Source organism: Psittacula echo (genome assembly GCF_963264785.1).
Source record: "Psittacula echo genome assembly, chromosome: 2".
In the NCBI taxonomy this organism is placed as follows: Eukaryota; Metazoa; Chordata; class Aves; order Psittaciformes; family Psittacidae; genus Psittacula; species Psittacula echo.
In genome coordinates this window covers 45,178,279-45,203,318 of record NC_137737.1, presented here as the reverse complement: position 1 = coordinate 45,203,318, position 25,040 = coordinate 45,178,279, and the positions used below count along the sequence as shown (strand labels likewise).

General features: G+C 41.0%; 1 protein-coding gene across 2 annotated transcripts in view; it reads left to right on the top strand.

The window, feature by feature from the left end:
* Positions 1 to 18,983, top strand: part of ITGB1 (integrin subunit beta 1) — a 47,407-nt gene extending 28,424 nt beyond the window's left edge. For both annotated transcript variants that reach the window (XM_080610218.1, XM_080610217.1), the window contains exons 9-16: positions 227 to 316; positions 1,036 to 1,176; positions 1,314 to 1,516; positions 3,490 to 3,728; positions 5,228 to 5,450; positions 6,665 to 6,897; positions 8,982 to 9,148; positions 17,772 to 18,983. In XM_080610218.1, coding sequence (XP_080466344.1) covers positions 227 to 316; positions 1,036 to 1,176; positions 1,314 to 1,516; positions 3,490 to 3,728; positions 5,228 to 5,450; positions 6,665 to 6,897; positions 8,982 to 9,148; positions 17,772 to 17,837 — 1,362 coding nt within the window. In that variant the 3' untranslated portion in view covers positions 17,838 to 18,983. The remainder of the gene's footprint in view (positions 1 to 226; positions 317 to 1,035; positions 1,177 to 1,313; positions 1,517 to 3,489; positions 3,729 to 5,227; positions 5,451 to 6,664; positions 6,898 to 8,981; positions 9,149 to 17,771) is intronic.
* Positions 18,984 to 25,040: the final 6,057 nt, after the last annotated feature.

Genomic DNA, 25,040 nt, shown 5'->3' with positions numbered 1-25,040 from the left:
ATGCAAAGAAGAAAGGACTGGATGTTTGTTTATAGTAGTATTGTATATAACCTCAAAAATCATAATAATCACTGGCAACACCATGACCTTGTCTTTTTGAAGTACTTGAGCTTGACTAGTTAATCCACTGAAGCATTATAGCACTTTACAGGTATTTATAGTACAAATTTTACTTTGTTCCTTATTAAAACTGTAATTGTCCTTCTACTTTTGTAAATATCAAAAGGAATTGAAAAATCTGATACCAAAATCAGCGGTGGGAACATTGTCTTCAAACTCCAGCAATGTGATTCAGCTGATCATTGATGCATACAATGTAAGTTCTGATTTTTATTTTGGTTGTATTAATCTTCTTCTAAGTTGTTACAAGTTTTTAATAGCAGGGGATACTCCAAAGTGGATTTTTATTTTTATTTTTCTACAAAATAGTATACTAAACTATTAATATACCACCATTGCAGTAAACCCATGTTAGATATTCAGACACTATGGCAATAAGAGGTTAGGTGGCTAGAAAGACTCTCTTAAAGCTACTTAAAACAATGTTACAGATTAGAAGCTATCATCCATGTTTTCCCTTTTAAAAAACCACACAAAACCCCACACTGTTTCTTCAGCACCTTCACTTCTTGCCTTCCTTCCACGTGGAGGAGAAAAGGGCCATTTTGCAACCCCTTGACACCAAAATACCTACGTCAACCTCAGGGACTCTTGGGTTTAGCCCCAAAGTATTTTCTTCATAGCTGCGTTGTTTCCCCCTTGTACTCCAAAGGAAAAATAGGGCGTATTTACACAAGTGCCTCCAGCATCTGTACCTGCCCTGACCTTGCGTAACAAGACTCAGCCATGAGAAGGGGTCACCACAGCGCGACTATGGGCAGTCCTGGGCTGGTGTTTCTTGGCGCGTTGGAATGTGCTTAATTCCAGTGTGCCTGTGGGATTTGCACTTAGGCTGTGCATAGTTGTATGATGTCTTTTCTTCAGGAGAATGCTTATGCGATTCACGTCAAATTTAGCTAATAACTATTGTTCTAGTCCCTTTCTTCAGAGGTTATCCTTGAAAACACCAAGCTACCAAAAGGAGTGACAATCAGTTATAAGTCTTTCTGCAAGAATGGAGTGAATGACACACAAGAAGATGGAAGGAAATGTTCTAACATTTCAATTGGAGATGAGGTAACTTAAATTATATATGCTGCTACTCAAATATATAAAATTCATTTAAAGTGCCCAATGCTCAGTTGTTTTTTTTTTTAATGATACAGGCAAAAATCCTTTTATTAACGTGGCACTCCATTTATTTTTCTTTGCAGGTTAAATTTGAGATTAATGTAACAGCTAATGAATGTCCAAAGAAAGGACAAAATGAAACCATTAAAATTAAACCACTGGGATTCACTGAAGAAGTGGAAATTAATCTCCAGTTCATCTGTGAATGTCAGTGTCAAAGTGAAGGAGAACCTAATAGTCCAGCCTGCCACGAAGGAAATGGAACATTTGAATGTGGTGCCTGCAGGTAAATAGACAGTTTTGTTGCTTTTTGCAGAAGAAAAATGTGAGGAAGACCTTTGTGCCTTTAATTGGAGGTTACTTGGTTTTACTGATTTTTTTTGTGAAAGGACAAAACTTAGTGCTAGACGCCTATTTTTCTAGGGTATTTTTACATACTGCCTTATGTCTGCAAATAATCCCTATGCTGGAATTCATAGGAATTTGATCATTAAATTGGCAGTATTGTGCAAGTCAGAATTCCAATTTGGCCTTGAGTCAGTACTTTAAAGGATATAGGTCTTACTGCTTTTTCTATTTCTACATTTAATTTTGAGTTCCATGTAATACAGCAAAATTACGGATTTATGGGATAACATGAATGCAGACACTTTGTGATATTTTTGCAAGTATTCGTACTGATCTAATTATATCCTTATAATGTGAGGTGTGTTGATATTGAGAAATCCAAAGGCTTCTTAGTTTTTTCAGTAGGAGCTCCTAACCACGTTGGCACCAATTGTTTCATAGTAGGAAAGACTAAAAAGTCATAAAAGAACCACTTTTTGTCTTGGATGACATCCTAGTCTCTTCTCTGTCTTTATTTTTATGGTTTTATTTGTAACCTTTTAAGGTCCTGTTACAAAATTTCTTCTAATTGCATATACCTATAAATCTTTCACTATATATATAGCTTTATATTAATCCATTATCTATTAGTATATTTATATTAATATATTTTATACTTTGAAATGTCCTTTATTGCCCATCACAAGGATTAGATTACACATGTATTCCTTATTACACAATATTAAGTAAAATTATCTCTAATTACACACAATGAAAGCAGAGCAAAATCTTAGAGTTTCAGTGAAAACTGGTTGAAGATAAATCTAGTAAATCAAGGTTAAAGTCTCCCCACCCCTTCCCCAAGAAACCTACAGCAAAAATGAGCTGTTTCCTCTTGGAAGCCCTTGAGACAGGAACGGTAAGAGCAGAATGGAATTAAGATCTCTAGGAAAACAAGATCCAGGACTTTAGAGTATTGGTTCCTGCTCAGTGAACTGTAACCAAAATAAAGCATAGCATTCTCACTCCTCATGGATTAATATGACTTACTAGAAATAAAATGAAAGACACTGACTTCAGTCTTCGAGGACTTTTGGTGTAGGATGGGCTATCTGCCTGGTGAAGGTTAATGTGGTGTTTGAAAGACTGAGGTATGGCCCCGTAACTGCTTAGTATTCTTAAAGTTGGGGAATAAGCTTTTTGTATCCAGTATTTATGGGCCATTGCTCCATTTTTGCAGTCAGATTTTTATGTTCCCCTAAAAGAGAATAGATTTTCCTCTTTGTGTAGAAAGACTCTTAAACTTGGTATTGCTGTCACTGGTGTCCCCGTGGCTTCATGCTGCAGAGAACAAACATGTGGGCAAGAACAGCCTTTTGCTTTTGCAACAGTAACAGTTTTCTGATAACCATTGTCTCTGATACCCCAGAACAGTTTGTCCGTCACCGCTGGGAACAAGAACAACCTCCATTTGTTCATCAATACTGTAACCTTGATAATGAAAAGTGCTGATGCCTGAAGATCTCGGTTCAGCAGCTCTGCGCTGAATTGCTGAATTGTCGTAATTGCTGTTCATGGGAAACCTTTTCATTGAAAGATGACAGCAGCTACAATGAACAATCACTGTCACTTTAAAATAATTCCTGTTCTGTCACAGGGTTAATAGTGGTTATATGGCAATTTAGATAGAAGTGGTGACACATAGTTTCTTATCTGGAACAAATAATCAGTATAGGAGCAACTTAGTCCAGTTTTCTCCAGCAGCTTCAAGAATGGCTACGTAGCTGTCAGCTGGAAATCTCATTTGAAGTTTAACTTGGAACATCCCTTGAGAGAATAGTCACTTCTATTCCTGTTCTTTGTGCTAGTTTTGCAGTATTTTTATTGTATTAGTTTAAAGTTTACATTTTCAGTTGTGTTTTTACCTTGCAGATGTAATGAAGGACGTATTGGAAGACTATGTGAATGTAGTACAGATGAAGTAAATAGTGAGGATATGGATGCTTACTGCAGGAGAGAGAACAGTACAGAAATATGCAGTAACAATGGAGAATGCATTTGTGGACAATGTGTATGCAAGAAAAGAGAAAACACCAATGAAGTGTATTCTGGAAAATACTGTGAATGTGATAACTTCAACTGTGATCGATCAAATGGTTTGATTTGTGGAGGTGAGAAACTACTTCAGAGTTTTCTGCAGGCAAAACTGGCCAGCAGTTGACAAGTCCGTCAACAATACCCTGTAGAGTGGTTATACTTAGCTTAAAAATCATAGATACTTCATAACAGAGATGAGAATATTCACAGGTTTAGTGACTGAAAACACTTATCTATTAATAAAACAGCTCTCTCTGATCATGAACATATGGTGCGTTAATACACATTTCACCTTCTTTGAATCACAGCTCCAGGAAGGATGTAAAGTGAACTTGACTTCTGCTGTGTATTACAGAATTACCTTCAGGTATTATAGTAAAGAATGCTGAGACAACTGTCCTGAGATTATAATGCTATGCTGTCTCAGTGTAACCACTGCGTCGATAAAAAGAGATAATGACCTCAGCTTACTTGTGTTAAAGAGTGCTTGACTCAGTGCTTGACAGGATACCAGTGCGATGGTGTCTTGAGACTGTTCTGGAAAGTAAGTGAAGATTAGAAGTGCAAGATCCAGAAAAAAAAAAAAACACCTTGAAGTGCTTAGGACAAGACTGGTGGCAGTTAATTCCCAAAATCAAAACCAGTTTAGAAAGCCGTTCAGCGGCCAGTGTCTTAAGTTATTTTGCTGCATGCATTTTTGTCCTAAAACTTTCCTAGGCACATGGAAGTACCTGCTAGGAGTGTAACTACTACTTCAGTTTTTATTGTGATACAAAAATAAAACCGAGAAGTCACTGAACTTTAGCTGGATTATGAGAATATCTCAACTGTCTGATTTGCTCAGAATATACAGTATTACTCACCTGCTCTATGAAGGATAGGAGCAATGGTGGTGGTGTTCCAAAATATATGGTAACAAGTAAGTATTGACTTGAACACTATATTCTCAGTGGAGAAGGAGAGATGTAGCCAAAGATCTTTCCATTTTATCTGAAAAACCCTTCTGGAGATTCAGGTACCTTGATTTCTGTGTAGGGAGGATAAGGAGCATAAAGTTTGGTAGGGTGAGGTCAGAAGTACAGCAGCTGAATGGTGGTGTTCTAGGGAGCCAGAGGGGTTTTCTGTGTTGTGAAGTGTAAGTTAGTGCATTACTCATCTTTCTAGGTTTTGCTTTATAAATCTGCATAGTGATAGCTATGAAGAGAGGGGTCATCAGTTCGTCTGTATGCATAGAAAACTGAACTGAAGCAGTGTTGTAATGCTCTCCACCCAGGAGATATGGCCATCGTGTTTTACTGGTCTTGAGCACCTTTTCCTAGTCTTGTTATTGCATTTACGGAAGGAAATAATAAGTGTAGGAGAATGCAAAAAGGGAAGAAATGCCTGTAAGTAGTTTTTTAAGGAGCTAAAATTTCTTTTGTAGCTCTTCATTCGTTAGTGCCTTTATTATCTCTCCATAAGGGTTTTCTTTTCTCTGTATCTATCCTGAGATGGTAAACACTTATTTCTTACAGTCACAAATGTTATGGTTTACATTAGGCTTCATTTCACTAAGTATCTTTTCGATTTACAGGAAATGGTATCTGTAAATGCAGAGTGTGTGAGTGTTTCCCCAACTTCACTGGCAGCGCATGCGATTGTTCTTTGGACACTGCACCGTGTATGGCATCAAATGGGCAGATTTGCAATGGAAGAGGAACCTGTGAATGTGGCACCTGTAATTGTACGGATCCCAAGTTCCAAGGCCCTACATGTGAAATGTGTCAGACTTGCCTTGGGGTCTGTGCCGAGCATAAGTAAGTACCAAGAAAAGCAAGTCACAGCCTCTGTGCATTTGAGTTAGTGAAGCTTACGTGTGCAGAATTTTTAAAATGAGGCTTTTGGTACCATGCTTTATTCCACCACAGAGTGCAGGGACATTGTATCATATGGTCTCTTCAGGCAGGAAAAGTTGTTGGGTGAGAATCAATAATTACAAACAAAATATTAATACAGTATTTTGATTCCTTCCAGGTAGACTAATTATTTCTTACATTCTCTCCCTGCCATATTTTGTTAGGCATAGAAATGTGTACATTATGTTAAATCAATTTCAACCATTCAGATTGACAGGAGCAGATTACAGCTTTTCCCTATTTAATTTCTGATTATCAACAGCTTGCCTTCTGCAGAGCTGAGAGGAACATAGGTCTGTAATGTGACAAACTGTAAAGTCCCATCGTCTTTTGACCTTTTAAAATTAATGTAACAAAAGTATACATATACAGTGCAATTTCCAGGACAGTTAAAACTTCATCTAAGAATTTAGCTTAAAATTTTCATTCAGAAATACTACTGAAAAGTCATTGACTGTACTGACAAAAATCAAATCTAGATTTGTGTGGGCCAGTGACATTTGCACCCTGCCTTTGGAATTCCAGATTTTTAGAAATTAAGCATTTTCTGCACAGAAACTTTGGAGTAAGTTTATGTTTAGTGGCTGGGCTGATTCCTGGCTTCGTGCAGCTGACTTTAAGGTTTCTCTTTGCAAAGTCTTTTTCAGTATAAAAATCTTGCTTAGCCTGTGAGTTATTCAGAGTGATATCCTACTGTAAAGCTTGTCACTCGTGTTCTTTTTAACCAGTCTGTGTCTCAGATACTGTTTCACTATATATATTCTGTTCCTACACTGCTTTCTCTGAAAGTATTAATTTTCCAGGTGGAGGTGTTTGGAAAAGTTTTAGCTTTACTTGCTTTTTGAGATATAGGTATTTTTTTTCCTGTCCCAGAAGCTTGTGGATCATCCAGAGAAAGAGGAATTTATTAAAGGGGGCTTTTGTTAATTATAAGGTACATAAATGCTATGGCTAGTAAAGAGCCATGTCTTGCCGTATTTTTTCCTGACCTTTATGGCACAAGTGTTGGATTTGTTTTTTTCCACATTTTCTCCTTTATGTTTCTTCAGAATAAATGCTAGAAATATTTCATGATCATATTAAAAAGCATTGCTTCTGATTTGTACTTTCTACAGGGACTGCGTTCAATGCAGAGCTTTCGATAAGGGAGAAAAGAAGGAAACATGTTCTCAGGAATGTATGCATTTCAACATGACACGGGTGGAGAGTCGAGACAAGTTGCCACAGCCCGGACAGCCTGATCCATTGTCTCATTGCAAAGAGAAGGATGTTGATGACTGCTGGTTCTACTTCACATACTCTGTCAACTCAAATGGTGAAGCCAATGTCCATGTGGTAGAGACCCCAGGTATGAACATGATGTTGCCTGCTCTCCCCTTGCCTTTGTTGTTAATTCATGCAGTTGTATACTACAAAGTGGCTCTGGTTGATTGGTATGAGTTAGGTGCATTCAGAAATAGGTACTTATTCCCTGAGTGAGAGCTGTGGATGTCTGGAACTTGAGTGTCTTTAGAAGAACACAGATCTCTCCAGATCTAGATTTGTCAAACCTTTAGGCTGACAGAAACAGGCTTTGTTTTCTAAAAACAAAAAGTCAACCAGATGCGTATATTTGTTAAAGCATTTCATGTTTCCACCTGACATACTTTGCAGGCTTATTTTACCCATCCTATGGCAAGGCCTGGATGTCTGAATTGTGATTTTTTTTTTTTTTTTTTCGGCCAGGCTTGTACTACGGGTTAGAAGCAGTGGTGTCTGTGGGGCTTTGTTGCTTTTTTCTTTTCCTTTTCTTAATTATATGGGACCAGTCTTACACACAAAAAAACACCAACCCTGCAAACTGCTTAAATTATTCGTGCTGAAAGCCTTTGCTTTTCCTTAACTGAGATACCTTCAAGAATAGATCTGGAAAGCCTTTTGCGTGGTTAATCCTTAATAGTCAACCGTTCTTGATTTTGTTCAGGCTTCTGATACAAAACAGAGACCAAACCTATAGTTCAGTCAGTAATTTACCATTTATTTACCAAGAGCAGTATTGGTATGAATTACTGGATGTTACATCCATCAGTGCAAAAATTCTGGTGTTGTACATTAACATCGTGTGATCCCAATTTTTATAAGCCTGATAAAAAATAAAAATCTTACTTGTGTGTTGAAAGATTTAGTGCTGTGTTCTACTCAAGGAGTTTTCAGAGTTGATCATTGGGGTGTTCGTCACTTAACAAGGATCAGTGGCTCTTGGAAATAAATACCACTTCAATTCAGAATGTTTTAAATTCTCTAAAAATGTAGTCCAAAGTATGGAGGAGGATCTTGAGCCTTGTCTTTTAGGACAAGTCAACACGTGCTGCACTTTTGAAGTCTGACTTTTCCATCATGGATGAACTTGTGTTGCCTTGATTAAGAGCTGAGTCAAGCCTTCATGCACCAGGAGGGATCTGAATTTTGTGCCAGATGAGTGCTGCAGGAACAAGCTCTGTTTGGTAGAGCTGTGTTCAGTGCAGTAGATGTTTGTTCCTTAGTGGTTCCCAAAAAATTCCTGTCATGTCCCTTCCTACTTCACTCACTCCTGCAGAGGCAGCTACCAAAATTAGGAGTTGCAGTTTGAGAGCAAGCAGTGTTCCTTTTGACAGCACAGGAGCTGCATTTATTTGCTTCTGGCTCCTTCAGTCTGTGCATTGAGCCCTTGTTCAGTTTGTGATCATTGAGAATTTTATATTAATTAGAAGGGTCAGGTTTTATTTTGGAGGCTTATTATTCCCATGTCAGTAACCTTAAATCATTTTGCATCTGTATTACTCTTTTTCAAACACAATTCGCTTTTTTTGAAAGTACATTATATTTTTATCCAAAGAATCTGTGACCTTTTTTTAATTTTATTTTGAGATCAATTCCTGAGATGAGGAAATAGCCTTTAAAAAAAATCTCCCAGAAACAAAGTTGTTACCTATCTCTAGGTATTGCCTACTGACAATAGCAGCCATCTGAGGTAAAATAAGGAACACTCTTTTTCTGCAATGCTGTTGATAAAAGATGTGGGGGCTGTTTTGTTAACCTGCATTTGTACTCCAGGTGGATTATCCCTCAGCACCACCTTTCACTTGGAGCACTTGCATGTTTAAAATACAATTGCTAGTTATTTTACTCTAATACTGTAGGTGAATAGCTCAAGTCACGATGTGTGGACTTCATCATTACAACATAAATTGCTCTATTGTTAAGATTAAACACAAATTGGAAGGATAGAAATAAACTGGAATGTTACAGGATGTACACATGCCAAAACTTCATTATTTGAAAGGAAGAAAGCATTGGCATATCTCCGATATCCAAAATACTGGCTTCATTACAAAAAGAAAACTTTAAACTCGTCTGTATTTGCATTACTTTTATCATCTTGTAAAATCATGCTTCCCTGACTTTGTTCCCTAGAATGCCCCAGTGGCCCGGACATCATTCCCATAGTAGCTGGTGTGGTTGCTGGAATTGTTCTTATTGGACTTGCATTATTATTGATTTGGAAACTACTAATGATCATTCATGACAGAAGAGAATTTGCTAAATTTGAAAAGGAAAAGATGAATGCCAAGTGGGATACGGTAAGTCAGGAAGCTTCGATCGGTATAAAAGCTGCAGTAGTTGAGGAAGAATAGATGATGTTTGTCATATGCCTTAAGTGTTTCAGATTGTATTTCTGCTTTTTGGCATGTGGAGAAACAGAACTATCCTTATCTTAAACTGTTGTTAAAACATGTTGTGTGTTACCACTGGGGTGAGAGGAAGCAACCCTCTTTGAAAAGTACTTTTGGGTTAGAAAAATGAGTAGTAACTTCAGTTAAAATAAAATTTCAGAGAGAAAATGCGTTGATGGCAGAATAGGTGAGCGTTGCAGTTCTACTGCACTTAACATATTATTAAAATGTCTAATAGAAGTTGAGTCACTTCTGTAGTGAATGAAGAAGATTTTGCACTCGTGAAGATACTTCTACAGGTTTAGTTGAGAGAATTCAGTAACTAGTCACAAAAATGTGGCTGGAACTAGTTTGTTGAAATCTTCCGAGCCCCATATCAACAGAAAATTATGCAAGAGAACCAGGCCTATGGGTTATAGGCTTCCATAGGCTGTGAGGTCACTACCTCTGGGAAATCTTAGAAATCTGCTAATCAAAACCCCTTCACTATGCTTGTGTAGAAGTCAACACCTACGTGTGCTTGATGAGAGAATAATTTAAAAAAAAGAAAAAATCTCCTAGGAAGCTTTTCATTTTTATTTAGGAAAATTAATTCATTCTGTGCTGGAAAAGAAGTACTAACTTTATGTATAGCATGACTTTTTCACTGATAGTTGAGACTGTTTTTTTCCTGTTGAATTATTCGACATTGACCATTTCTTTTACTTCAGCAAGAAAATCCAATATACAAGAGCCCTATTAACAATTTCAAGAATCCAAACTATGGACGTAAAGCTGGTCTCTAAGTCTCAGTTTGTATCTTCTTTCATTTTCTTCCTTTTTTCCCCTTCGCATGTTGCTTCAAATTCGCTGTGTGTCACAGTCAGTTAATCACAGTTTGAGTCTTGCTCTCAGTTCCTCTACTGCTGCTTTGAGTCTGGGATTCTAAAGAATGCAGCTTGAGAATTTTTAACTTTTTTGGACAGCAAGATTGCTTACTTACTAATACCACCACTACTGACTTGAACTGTTCTACAAGTGATGATCTTTTTTGGTGGCTAAAAGTGTGGATATATATTATAAAAGAACAGCTGTTAGGTTTGAAGAAGCTCTTTAGATTGTTGAGGGACACAGCATTCAGTGGGAGGTGTTGTCTTCTATTTCTTCAAATCAGCAGTCAATTTGCTTAAAGTTGATGTGTTTGCAAAGCCAGATTAGATACTCCTAAGACATTCCAGCCTATAAGTATCATTGGTTTTATTAGAATAACTCTGGGAAAATTCAAAGTAGCCTTACAGGTTTTTCATTTTAACTGCTTTGGCTTATTAACCTAGTATAGAACTACCTGTATTTAAAGTGTAAAATTCATATACCCTTCTGATTCTGAAATTTTTACTGATTTTATTTTTAAATATGCATCTTATTTTCTCCCCACATTTTTTCTATTGACATGGGCATTGTCACTGTCCTTGTAGCCCAGCGGCTTGGGGATCTCCATAGAAAAAACATTGAGAGAAGGAAATATTCTTGTCCCCTCTAGATGCATTTTCCCCCAGTTTCCTAGCCCCTCCTAAACTGTGCCTGAAGACTTCATTTCTGTTTGGAAATGCTGACTTCAGTTCTCTTCACACCCAACCTGCAAGGAGGAAGAGCAGTATCCAGAAGAGTAAGTCAGTAAACCAGAAGGGATGGATGGATGCCTTCTGTAGGCTTTGAGGTTGCACTTTCTGAAAGGCTTTAGGTGCTCTCCTTCCCTGGGATCTGCTGGGGAAGGAATAAGAAAGGGAGGATGAGATGGGGAGTGGGTGTCAGATGAGTGGTGAGAGATAAGAAGTACAGAGAACAGAGTAGAAGGAGGGAAATGAAGAAGCTGGGAAGGCAACACACCCCTGCAAGGGATGTTTCCAGGAGCCAGTGGAAAGGAAGAAAATAAAAATATATTGTAAAGGAGAAATGAGGGGGGAAAGCAGGCATTACGGGTATTTAAGCTCTTATGTGTCCTCACTGTGACAACAATTCCAAATACTTTATCCAGCATTTTGAGCCCTTCCGTGATGGAATAAACTTTCCTTTTCTCTTTGCAATCATTTCACTTTCCAGTGTGTCCAGAATTGATTGTAAAAATGTTCATTTTGTTTGCCACACCAAACACATTCACCTCATTTCCATTTATCTTCTCAGAGTTGATTATTCTGGGGAGGAAATTGAGTTCATGTTTCTTTCTAACATTTCACATAATCCACCTGGTTAAGACTCTTGTTACCTTCTCTTCTGCTATTCACTTAGCTGTGTACTTCTTGTTGCATGCAGGACAAGCATCTAACAAACCATACAGTATATAACTCCCATTCTGTGCTCTCATTCTCTGCCTCATGATTTTAAGGATGTTTTGTCCATAGTGCTGCCATTTTCTCCTCAAATTGTGCTTGCAGAAAGCTTTCCTCTTGTGTAACTGGAGAGATCAACTTTGCGTTTTTGTTCCACTGGGAAGATGAAAAGTATGAAAGTGTGGTTTTTTTAAACATGACTTTATCATTTTTGGTATTCAGAGAAACACCAGAATTTTGAGGAGAGAGGGATGTGGGTTTAGCTTTATTGGCCACTGAACAGGAGATTAGTATTTGCAGAATAGGTGACCCACAGGAAGTAAAAGAAGAAAATCCTCCTTTCCCCTATAACTAAGATTTTCTGGGGTCTTTAGATTGTTGAAGTATCTTTTCATTTAGGTGAAGAACAAGTTGTCTTGTATTGCCAAGGCAAGAAAGTCACCTGAAATCCCATTACAAGACAATGACACTGCAGTAGGTTCCCTCCAGGTGTATCCAAATACACAATGAACCGTGTGCAGTTTGTATGACTCTTCCCCCTCTTCCACAGAGGTCAAATGTACATGTGGGCTTCGTTACTGCAGTGAGTCAACTGCAACACCAGGAAGCTTGTCAGGGACCAGGTGCCCAAATACCTCACCAGTGCAGACTGTATGAAAGATGGGGAGAGACTTTTTAGCAGGGCCTGTTGCAATAGGATGAGGGGTAATGGTTTTAAACTAAGAGGGGAGGTTCAGGCTGGAGATGAAGAAATAATTTGTTATAATGAGGGTGGTGAAACACTGGCACAGGTTGCCCAGAGAGAAGGTGGATGCACCACCCCTGGAGACATTCAAGGCCAGGCTGGACTGGTTCTGAGCAACCAGATCTAGTTGAAGATGTCCCGGCTTGTTGCCGGGGGGTTGGAGTAGCTGAACTTTGAAGGTCCCTTCCAGCCCAAACTATTCTATTATTCTGTTCTATGGTGGTGTGAGTGACTTGTTGCCACGGTAGCCTTGCAGTTGATGATGCTCAAACCAGTTAGGCTGAATCAAGTTCCATTTGTCCTTGGCCTGCAGTGTAGCTGCTGTCTTAGTGTCCTGTAGCTGCTGTCAGGCCTTGCTGTCTTCACTGCCCATCTGATTTAGATTTGTGCCATTAAAAGAGCCTGTACTTAATAGCAGGCTGGCTCCTTCCCTCTGCTCTCCCAGTCGTGGTAGCTGATGCCCTCTGTCATCTGTATTGCCCTTAACCTTAGCTTTGCTTTGTCCCCCGATGCAACTGCAGTATTTATGGGTGAACAAATGGCTTGTTTTATATTACTGTAAAAGAATGATTTATATTAATGAGAGCTGAAAATAGCAAGAACCAGCTCTTGAACAATGCCCATCATATTTGAAAAATCATGGCAGTCAGGTGAAGTTCCCGACAACTGGAAAAAGGGAAATATAACCCCCATTTTCAAGAAGGGGAAAACGGATGGCCCAGGGAACTACAGACCAGTCAGTCTCACCTCTGTGCCTGGCAGAACCTTGGAGCAGATTCTCCTGGAAGGCATGCTAAGGCACATGAAAAACAAGGAGGTGGTTGGTGACAGCCAGCATGGCTTCACTAAGGGGAAATCCTGCCTGACCAATTTGGTGGCCTTCTATGATGGGGCTACGAAACTGATGGACAGGGGTAGAGCAGTTGACGTCATCTACCTGGATTTGTGCAAAGCGTTTGACACTGTCCCACACGACATCCTTGTCTCTAAATTGGAGAGACATCAATTTGATGGGTGGACCACTTGGTGGATAAAGAACTGGCTGGATGGCCGCACGCAAAGAGTTGTGGTCAATGGCTCAGTGTCCAACTGGAGACCGGTAACGAGTGGTGTCCCTCAGGGATCGGTGTTGGGACCGGTCTTGTTCAACATCTTTGTCAGTGACACAGACAGTGGGATTGAGTGCACCCTCAGCAAGTTTGCAGATGACACCAAGCTGTGTGGTTCGGTTGATACGCTGGAGGGAAGGGATGCCATCCAGAGGGACCTCGACACGCTTGTGAGGTGGGCTGATGCCAACATCATGAAGTTTAACCATGCCAAGTGCAAGGTCCTACACCTGGGTTGGAGCAATCCCAGGCACAGCTACAGGTTGAGGAAAGAAGAGATTCAGAGCAGCCCTGCAGAGAAGGACTTGGGGATGTTGGCCGATGAGAAAATGAACATGAGCCGGCTTCAGTGTGCGCTCGCAGCCCAGAAAGCCAACCGTATCCTGGGCTGCATCAACAGGAGCGTGACCAGCAGGTCGAAGGAGGTGATCCTGCCCCTCTACTCTGCTCTCGTGAGACCTCACTTGGAGTATTGTGTGCAGTTCTGGTGTCCTCAACATAAAAAGGACATGGAACTGTTGGAACAAGTCCAGAGGAGGGCCACGAGGATGATCAGGGGACTGGAGCACCTCCCGTATGAAGACAGGCTGAGAAAGCTGGGGCTGTTGAGCCTGGAGAAGAGAAGGCTGCGTGGAGACCTCATAGCAGCCTTCCAGTATCTGAAGGAGCCTACAAGGATGCTGGAAAGGAACTCTCCATCAGGGATTGTAGCAACAGGACAAGGGGTAATGGTTTAGAACTTAAACGGGGGAAGTTTTGATTGGATATAAGGAAGAAATTCTTTACTGAGAGGGTGGTGAGGCACTGGAATGGGTTGCCCAGGGAGGTTGTGAATGCTCCATCCTTGGTGGTGTTCAAGGCCAGGTTGGATGAGGCCTTGGGTGGCATGGTTTAGTGTGAGGTATCCCTGCCCATGGCAGGGGGGTTGGAACTAGATGATCTTAAGGTCCTTTCCAATCCTAACTATTCTGTGATTCTATGATTCTAATGTATGTGATGAGTTTAAATATTCTAGAGTATAGTTTCTTGCAGTGGCTTAGGACTTAAACCCATGATAAAGGTATCTTAAGTGACTGTTGAAACAGTAAATCCATGGAGAAAAAAGGAATAAGAAGGTTAATTAGACATCCTAAATAATTTGTTCATCTTTATGCAATACTAGACTGAACTGTTACCTTCTGAACACCCCAGTCTAGTTGAAAATTAATACTATTGCAACAACATAGCTCTTTATTTTCTGCTGAAGGTACTTTATAAAAATGCCTCCATCTTTATTTTAATGTATGTCACACAATCTTTTATGTAGGTACTGTTTGTCGATTTGTATTTTGGTTTAAGTGTGCATGGTGTTTTCATTGATAGGGGCATGTGGCAAACATTTTCCCTAACTTTGCATGCTTAAACCAATGTATCCTCTGCAGTGGAGTAAAGAAAATAGGTTTGTTTGGAAACAGCAGTATTAGTTGAAGATCTCAAGTTTGGAGTACCACGTTTTAGTGGCCAGTTAAAAATCTGTAATTCTGCTAATCTCAAGGTTTATACCATGTGCCAGCTGTGAGGGCCCTAGGTGAGGCGAGACTCTTGTTGGACTAGTGGACATTTATTTACTACTCCCCTGTTAGTTTTAATGATATGCTATCTACATAACACTCCTCGAGGCCAGGGCTGAGGCACAGTGATGGACTGTGGCTGAGCAAGCTAGGGCCATCGCTGCCTGTGCAGCAGAAGATCACATGGCAGGAATTGCAAGTCCCTTGGGTGCCTGTGCTGCAGTTACAGGCGGTAGAGCCTCAAGAGCCATTCAGCTGATCACACATAAGGTTGGGTGAAGCTGAATGGTTCTCTGTGTGGTGACTGAATCTCCATTATTTGTAGTGGAACTGAGACACTCAACTGCCCTGCGGAAATAACCTTGTTCAGTGACCTAAATCCCACTGTGTGCTTCTGAGTTCTTGAGAACCTGAAGTGTGAGTACAGGGGAAGACAGTACAGGGCTTCAATTTCTCTGTAGATAGGGCTTTGGCTAACTAAAAAGCATGTAAATTTCAAATTCTGATTTCTTTAAAAAAAGCATCATAATAAAACCCACAATCTTATCATGTAATTTGCATTTTAAATCTGATTGCAAGCACAAATTAATTGTATGAGCAGCATCCTGCAAATTTCCAAGTTTTAGCCCTAACCTTTTGACCAATTCCTACACTATCTGATAAACATTATTTCTCCTTTACAAACTGGAGAATGTAAACATACACCTCCCTGTATGTACATGCTGAGGGTAGCCTGTTTTGTGATGTGTTCAAGGTTAAAAGCACAGTGTAACAAGAATTACATAATGCGTTGCCTTAGACATGCTGTGCAATACCTCCTGGTCTGCAGATGAGGCAGCTTATTGAGCTTCCAGGCTTGCTCTGCATCACAGATTTTAATGATTTATATTTTTAAGAATTCTTCATTAAAACTTACGAGGAAACAAGCAATGTATATTGCCAAGAACTTAGAGGTGTGATGAGATGCTTCAGTTACTTCAGATTAAATCCCTCATTCCTGGATGTTTTTCCAGTTTCATTTATATCTTACTATTGCAAAGCTATTAAAAACACTGGGGGGAGTAATTTTGCAGTGATGACTTTAGCAGAGGAGTAGCCACAGCACTGTGTTCCATTTACTTAAAAAATTAATCTTGATTCCCCATCCCTTTCTGAACCAGTAGCTGATATAATTTTGGTCAAGCCCCAGTTTGCCCAGGAACTGTTGGAAGGGTCTGTTGCTGTTAACTGTGTATTTGTGAAGTGCAGCCAGCACTGGACGCTCAGTTCTTCCTTCACCTCAAGCCAGAAGACGTTGACTCTGCTTTTGAGAAGAGTGAACAGAGAACCCTGACTTCCATTGTCCAGTGATCCAGGTTCTGGCTGAGCTCTGTTGTTCCAGGCAGGACTGGGTGTGCCTCATTGCTCTCTGCATGCAAAGAAGCTGGTTTTAAGGAGAAATGTGCTTTGTCTGTGAAAAGAACCCTGGCATAAAGGCAGTTCACCACCTAAGTAGTCTTCCTTAGCAGCAGCTACAACAGTTTGTTGGGGTAGACAAGTTACTTGCCACGTACCAGGTCTTGCTAACAGTAGGCAACAAACTTCCCTGGAGTTGTGATATGAACATTTCACACCTAGCTGATTTCTTGCTTTCCTTGTCACCTCTAGGCACATTCTGTGGTATTCCCCGTGGATTTTCTAGGTTTATGACCCTGAGAAAACAGACACACCTGGTGTTTGTGTGTCTAGCAGGAGGATTTCCTTTGACTCCAGGAAAAAATGGTTTAACCTGAAATATTTTAAATGCTGTACGATTTAAGAGTAAAATTTAATTCATATAGTCATACAGTTAGATTGAGGAGAACTTCGGAAGAGAGGTTCCCTTACTGCTGCTGAAGGCCACGTTCAGTTATGGCCAGAACTGCACTCAGTACTGCATTCCAGCGGGTATTATTTCTATATAGCTTTGTTCTGGTAAACAACATCTGTTCAGGTTGACGTTTAGGTGATGGTAAAAACAGAGTACTGCAGGTCCCAGCTCTGTGAGTGCAGTACTGGCAGTAGCCGTTTCTCCTGTTGAGATTTGTCTATTAATTTTGAGTCCTGGCTGTTTATCTTCAGTGTGCAAGGATGCCATAAATGGAGCAAGGTTTACTGAGGTAAAAGGAAACCTGGGAAGAAAGGAAGCTTAAAATGAGGTTTATTTAGAGGTTTTCAAATCCCAGCAAGAGAGACAGAAGCCGTTGTTGTGTAGCCATTTCTCATATCAGTAGGAGTAGTGTTTTTATTTGCAGCATTTGCATCAGTACAGAGGTTTTTGTTCCATCTGTGAATTTTGTACACACAGAGGCTGGGGGACCTGAAGTAATAAAAGGAGAATGACGAGTACTGAATGTTCAGTGTAAATATTGAATGTGTATTATAAAAATATTACAAGCCCTTCCACTTTCTTTCTAGAATTATGTCACAAGATAAGCTGTTTAAACGTTTACTGTGGTCTGGGGTCGGCTGTGGTTTCAAACAATGCTGTTTACAGTTCTGCTCTTCTTCAAAAATATCAGGGTGGGTTGCAGGCCCCTGAGGTGACCACAGGAGGTTCTGAAGGAAATCTGTGGTATGAACTGAACGGGATCGTGCCCTAACCCTTTGCCTTGTTAGCTAAGCATGCCTTTGTTCAAGTTGCTAGAGGGAAAACTAGTTTGACTTAAGCTGTTTGTGTGTACAAACAAATATTAATGGGTAATTTCTTACACTAATTTTAGGCTAATTTTTACACTTCTTGGTCTTTTTTTTTTTTTTTTGTCTCTTTAAATGTTAATATAAATATTTCTCTCTTTCTAGGGTGAAAATCCTATTTACAAGAGTGCAGTGACGACTGTGGTCAATCCTAAATACGAGGGAAAATGAACACTGCTTGTATAACTTCACAACACTGTATGCAGCATAGCAATTTTTGTAGTCACAGTAAGATAGATTTAGGGCAAACTGCAGTGATTTTACTAATTCATTACATATAGGTTTGTTTTCCTGTGTGAAAATGTACCATATGTAATTTTTTTGGTTTTGTTTTATTTTTTTGCAAATGAAAGTAATCAGTGCCGGAGGTCTGACTCACAAGAAAAAACTTGAGACTCTGTAGCCTGGTCAGCTGAGGTCACGTGGTGCCTTTTTCAGCCTTTCCCACTCCTATGCTGCGAATCCAGGTCTTCTGCAGGGTGCGATACTGCTGTGGCACGCCTGGGAGGGAAATGGTGCAAGCAATCGGCGTGAGGGCTCTGCCTAGCCATTTAGTATTAAACTTTTTAGCTTTACAGGGAAATCAGGGCTTGAGTTTGCAGATACAATTAAACTTATGTAGCATGGAGCTGGTGGTGAATTGGTCTTCTACTTGCTAGACATATGATTAAGTATATGGTAAGTTGAGTACGTTGGAAGTGAGCAGTGTAAATGACTGAAAAGTGTGTGCATATCTATTTTTAATGTGTAAGTTGCTTTCTGCCAGGTTAGGTTTAAAATGAAAGGGTTGAGACGAATGTTCAGATGGAAAAAATAGCTTTAAAACGTGCCATTACTGAAAAAGTTGCTGACTGGTAACTTGCTTGTTTTTTCTTTGTAAATTCAAGCCCTGGGTGGCAGTATCATGAAGTACCATACCAAGACATCCTCAAAACACCTAAGGGCCTTACTTGATACTGTGTCTTTATTCTGTCGTATTTCCTTGGTTTAAAGCCTGGTGCTTTGTCACCCTTCTAATCTTTTTAACGTATTTGGTTGCAGTTCTTTTTGTAATATTTTTGTATCACACCAGCTTTTATTTTTCCCTTTTTTGTGAGCAGTCTTAGCTGTAAATTTGCCTTTACCCTGTAGCTAAGATTGCGTAGTTTGTCATGTGACGAGTCACACAGCATCCTTGACATGTGCCATGTATATTTGCCTCTGACCATTCAAACTGCATCATAGTCATATCCTTGTTTTAAGTGCCTTTTTATTTTAACAGATGTTCACTTTTTACAGTGCTATTACTGAAGTTATTTATTAAATAAAAGTACCTTAAAATACTTCTCTAAACCTCGTCTCTTTATCTTGTGCAAGTTGATACTGTTCAGAAACCAAGGTCTGAGTCTGTTTGGGTAAGAGGTGATAGACATTGTAATAATAACAAATAGAACCTTCAGGTAAAGTCTGAGGAGACTGAAGCAAAAGGGATCTTGGGTAACAAATGTTAGCTGCGGTGTGAAGTGCACAAAGGCCAGGGTGTAGCACAGTGTAGTGTGTTACCTATGGTGACCTATTGATGTAAGGCCTCAAGGTTCTGCTTGCATGTGCGCTGGGGAAGTTTGATAGTTTGGTAACTGTTCCAGTAAATGTGTATTTATTAATACTGTTTCACAACACACAGCAACGGAGAAAGAGTACTGCATTTTGTAGGAAAAGAAAGTCTGCCAAATTTTTTTGAAGAGTATAATGTACTAGATAGATTTTTCAAAACCACTTTGTAATTGTATATATTCCTAAAGTATATTCATGGAATCTGTATGATTCTTTGTTTTTCAAACTGTTGGTATTCAGGTTATCCTGAGAAGCTGAGGAAATTAGTTCCAAAAGTCCTTTTTGTCCTCCATCTGAGGGCAGCAGGAGCCTGGTCTCCGTAAAACAGGAGAGGTTGGAGATTTGGGGGGGGGGGTCGGGTCTGTCTCCATCTCTCTGCGGGGGTGGCAGCTGGAGACAAGAGGATCCAAGAAGCAGTTACAAAATAGTCTCGGTTGTCTGAGGCCAGTTACTGAAGGGATCCAGGGTGAGGTGGGCATATGTTGGTGTGTTCAAGGCAGGGTGGCGGCAGTGGGGACAGTAGGGATCCAGGGGCAGCTGTGAAACAGGCTGTCAGCCTGGCACCAGAGTGATGGGCACTGCAGACATGTCTGTATTTCGTACTAACAAACGAGCCTTCATTCTGGCCAACTGGAAAGACTAAGAGGAGGAAACCATTGGTCCTGTTCAGATTTCCATGAGTGCTGGCTTTTCTCTGTAGTGCTGTGTGTGTGTGCTGTATACATGTTTTGTGTGTGTCTGCACATGCTTACCAGGAGCACATGCTTAGGCTCACTACAGTGTGGACCTGGGGACATGGAGCTGCTGCAGCCTCACTTCTCTTGGGCTACCGGCTTTAGCAACAGGTACATTTTCTGATGTTCAATGCAAATGAGTAAACTCAGAGATGGGAAGAAGCTGTGCAGTAACTTAGCCTGCTGTCCTTCCTAACAAAGACCGCAGTACTGCTCTGAATTAGTTCCTACATCATGCGTGCTCAGTCTTGTATTGCTTTTCCAAGTAGGTGAAACTAAACAAGCCTAAGAATGACATGTAACCTGACCACAAAGTAAGAAACCTTGGGAGCTGCACCTGTGTGTACAACGTGTTTTCTGTTCCTCTTGATGCTGACTTTACAGAATTGTGACTTGACTGTGGCCAGGATGACGTTTTCATTGGGGCACTTGAATATTTGCCTCCCTTCCTACCACTTTGGTCACTTCCCCAACAACATTCAGGATTTTCAATTGTTAAGGAAAGACGCAGAAACTTCTAGGTTGGAACTAGATGATCTTAAGGTCCTTTCCAACCCTAACTATTCTATGATTCTATGATTCTGTATTACTTGGCTATGAAAACCCTTCTTTGGAGACAAGGCAGTTTAAACAGAAGGGGTAATTTCTGACCTTTATGGCTCTTGGGATTCAGTATTCTAGAAAGATTAATCCCACATCCCTGTCTCAGAATGTATCAAAATCCCTTTCAGATCTGGGGTTTTTCTTAACTTCTTAGTCTTCCCCAGGTTGCACAAAACACTGTGATCCTGAACTAACCAGAAAATTCATGTCACACAGGTAGCAGGATGCTGACCTTTGGGAACCCTGATCCTTATACAGCATTACTAGTTCTGCCTAAATTAAGCAAATTTTTAACTATGTGTGTATTAACCTTGTTCCATCCACTCCTTTATATGTTACATGTTCTGCAGTTTCCTTAATGAGTCTGGTTTCAAAATACTTTTGTGGACTGGTAGATGATTTTTACACAGAGATGCTCCTGAAGGCTTTTGATTCAAGTAGCCTGTTGAGGAGAGCTTTTTTAAAACCCTTGTTTAAACTGGGTTTCCTGTAGCCACTTGCAGCCAGATGGAAGCTGCTTAATATCTCCAAGTGAACAGTTGCTTAAATGAGAGAGAACAGCTGCCATCCTATAGTATCAGGTCCAAGATACTATAAGTGTCACAGAACATATGATTTACTCTAAAGCAGGATTGGATGCTCTACCTAAGAGAGATGGTGTAGCTCAAATATGATTAAGTGCTGGAAAATTGAAGTAGTTGTGAATCCTCCTTGCCTTATAAATAATGACCTCATCTACTTCCCCTGGATTCTGCAAGTTGGTGAAGCAATGAACTAATACTAAAATACCAACAACAGATGCATAGCCTCAAAAGACTGGGATCTGACACAAGCCAGATGAAAGATCCCAGTAGTATATCTCTTTTAGAAGAGTTGCAGTTAACATAACTGTAGTCTAGCTATGCCTAATCCATCAATTTCTCTGATTCCTATCCAGTAACTGAAGAGCTAAGCTAGAATTGCTTTATGGTGGCTGTTAGTAAAACAAAGGTTCTTATCCTGTATTGAAACAGAAACTGCAAAAATCCAAGTCAGCTAAAGAAAATATCTCTCTCTAATCACATGCTTTATCAAGTAACATCCATGAACAAACTTTGTGTCGTGGTTTAAGCTCAGCTGTAAATCACACAGTCACTCTCTCACTTCTCCCCTTTCCTTCCCCAGCTCCCGGAGGGATGGGGAGGAGAATGGAAAGAATGTAACTCCCACGGGTTGAGATAAGAACAGTTCAGTAACTAAGGTATAACACAAATCACTACTGCTGCCACCAATAATAATAATGATAAGGAAATAACAAGGGAAGGGAATACAATACCACCACCCACCAACAGATAATACCCAGCCCAACCCCGGCAGTGAACTAGCCCTTCCTTGTAACTGCCCCCAGTTCTACATCCTGGGCATGACGTGCTGTGGTATGGAATACCTCTTTGGCTAGTCTGGGTCAGGTGTCCTGTCTCTGCTTCTTCCCGGCTTCCTCCTCCCTGGCAGAGCATGAGACTCAGAAAGTCCTTGGTCAGACTAAACATTACTGAGCAGTAACTAAAAACATCGGTGTTATCAGCGCTGTTCCCAGGCTGAAAGTCAAAAACACAGCACTGCACCAGCTACTAAGAAGGAGAAAAATTACTGCTACTGCTGAACCCAGGACACTTTGCCACAGCATGTTAAGCCTTTTGCCTTAACCTGCCTCTGGGCTGCTTGAAGACTAGTCTAGAGCTAGTCTAGTTGAGACCTGTCAGACAAACTGAAATGGTCTCTTAGCACAGTCTTGAGCACCAGTGTGTGAGTGTCCTGGGTTCAGCAGCAGCAGTCAGTTTTTCTCCTTCTTAGTAGCTGGTGCAGTGCTGTGCTTTTGACTTTCGGCCTGGGAATAATACTGATAAAGCCGATGTTTTCAGTTGCTGGTCAGAATGTTTCCCCTGACCAAGGACTTTGTGAGTCTCATGCTCTGCCAGGGAGGAGGAGAAGCTGGGAGGAAGCAGGGACAGGACACCTGACCCAAACTAGCCAAAGAGGTATTCCATACCACAGCACGTCATGCCCAGGGATGTAACTGGGAGCTACCCGGAAGGGCACGTCCTCTTGTCGGTCGGGCTCTCTTTTCCGGCAGGCGGTATCATATTCTCTTCCCTTGTTATTTCCTTTATCATTATTATTATTGGTGGCAGCAGTAGTGATTTGTGTTATACCTGAGTTACTGGACTGTTCTTATCTCAACCCGTGGGAGTTACATTCTTTCGATTCTCCTCCCCGTCCCTCTGGGGGGAGGGGGGGGAGTAGAAACTGCGTGGTTCTGATTTACAGCTTGGGCTTAAACCACGACAGTTCTTTTTGGCGCCCAACGTGAGGCTCGAAGGGTTGAGATAACGACTGATCTGACCAGAGTGTGTCTAATCGTATTTGTGGTAAGCATTCAGTGTTTTGGATTAATAGTCACTCGTCACAATACTGATTTATTGGCTCTCAAAGTTGTTGTTTTTGATCTCACAGTTTCAATATGTTGTGGCTTACTTAGAGCCAGTATTTGCTGTGTTGGTGTTTTTCAAGTGTGGGGCTTGGGCTAAGGTTATTGTCTCATTGTATTTTATGGTAATGACTTGTAATACAATAGAAAAATTGATCATGAAACTGATCTGGCTTATGTTCCCAGTGTGGTCACCACCTTTACTTTGGGAAGTATATAATACAAATGCTTAGCAACTATACATCTTTTTTCTCCTTCCTGGGTGGTCAACCTATGAAGGAGACATTCTTTTACCCTCCCAGTGCCCCTTCCAGACCGTTTACAGCATCGTTTGAGAGTTTTGAAGTTTTTGAGTGGCCTTTTAATACTGTTGAGACCTGTTTGCTGATTGTGATGGGGGTCACCATGTTGGCACGCATACAGAGTGTGTTTTGTCCATAACCATTACGTCTGATCTCAAGAGTTAAGCAGAGTCGGGTTTGGGTCTTGTCTGGTGTTAGACAACAATATAGGGGGACCGACAGATTTTCCCCGAGGTTGGACAGCCATGAGTGGCAGGGTGTGTGGGATAGTATGGGCAAGTATCTAGGTCAGTGGGCCCCTCCAGTGTTTTGGAATTTCACCACCGAACAAGTGCAAAATCCAGAAGAATTAGTAAAACACTTAAATGAGGTGTGCTGTCATCCTGGTCATACCAGAGAGGGACAAATCATGTCAACGTGCTGGGGCTTGGCCTATGCTTACAGGGCCTTGTTCAATACTATCCAGCACCTTCAAAAGGGAAAAAATGTCCCTGGATCTGAGGGCGAAGCAACAGACAGCGCAGCTTCTCCAGCTCCGAGCACAGCAGCTACACCACCCCTAGCGACAAGTACAGCCGCTACTCAAACTTCGACTGCAACAGACAGTGCAGCTACCCCAGCGACAAGTACAGCCACCACTCAAACTTCGACTGCAACAGACAGCGAAGCTACCCCAGCCCCAACCACAGCAGCTACACCACCCCCCGCGACAAGTACTGTTGCTACTCAAAGCACAGTGATAATGACTGCAGCTAAACCAGAGGACCAATTCGTACCAATATCGGTTGCCCCTGTACGCAAGAGAAAAAGCAAAAAAGAGGCAAGAAGGGTGAAGCAAGATGAAGAAACATTGTATTCACCACTCAGGACAGCATCTGGTCAGGAGTCATCATCCCATGATGAAGAAGAAGAAGAAGAGGTGACTTCTCGACCTCGGACCTCAACCGAGCTACGGAATATGCGAAAAGATTTTACCCGTCAACCAGGGGAGCACATCATCACCTGGTTGCTACGATGCTGGGACAATGGGGCCGATGGTCACAAACTAGGAGGTACGGAAGCCAAGCAGCTGGGATCACTTGCTAGAGAAGGGGGAATTGACAAAGCAATTGCAAGAGAGAAAAAGTCCCTCAGTCGTTGGAGGCGGCTCTTGGCAGCTGTGAAAGAAAGGTTTCCATACAAGGATGATGTTACGAGTCGTTCGGCCAAGTGGACTACTTTAGACAAAGGCATCCAGTCTCTGAGGGAATCAGCCATCGTAGAGATGATCTATCACACCAAACCGAATAACGGAGATATACCCATAGACCCAGATGAAGTCGAATGTACACGACCCATGTGGCGAAAACTTACACGGAATGCACCGTCATCATATGCCCATTCATTGGCAACGGTAACCTGGGGTGACATAGTAACACCAACAGTGGATGAAATGATTCACAAACTCCGAGAGTTCGAAGACAATCTCACCCCTTCCATCATCTCAGCTGTGGAAAAACTGTCCCAGGATGTCAAACAATTGAGGGACGATCTATCTGATTTATCCAGCTCCTCACGTGTACCAACATACGTCTCAGCTGTTAACAAAAGACGTCCTATTGTTCGAGACAGAAGATATAGAAGGCAGACACCACGGGCCACCCTATGGTTTTACCTGCGGGATCATGGAGAAGAC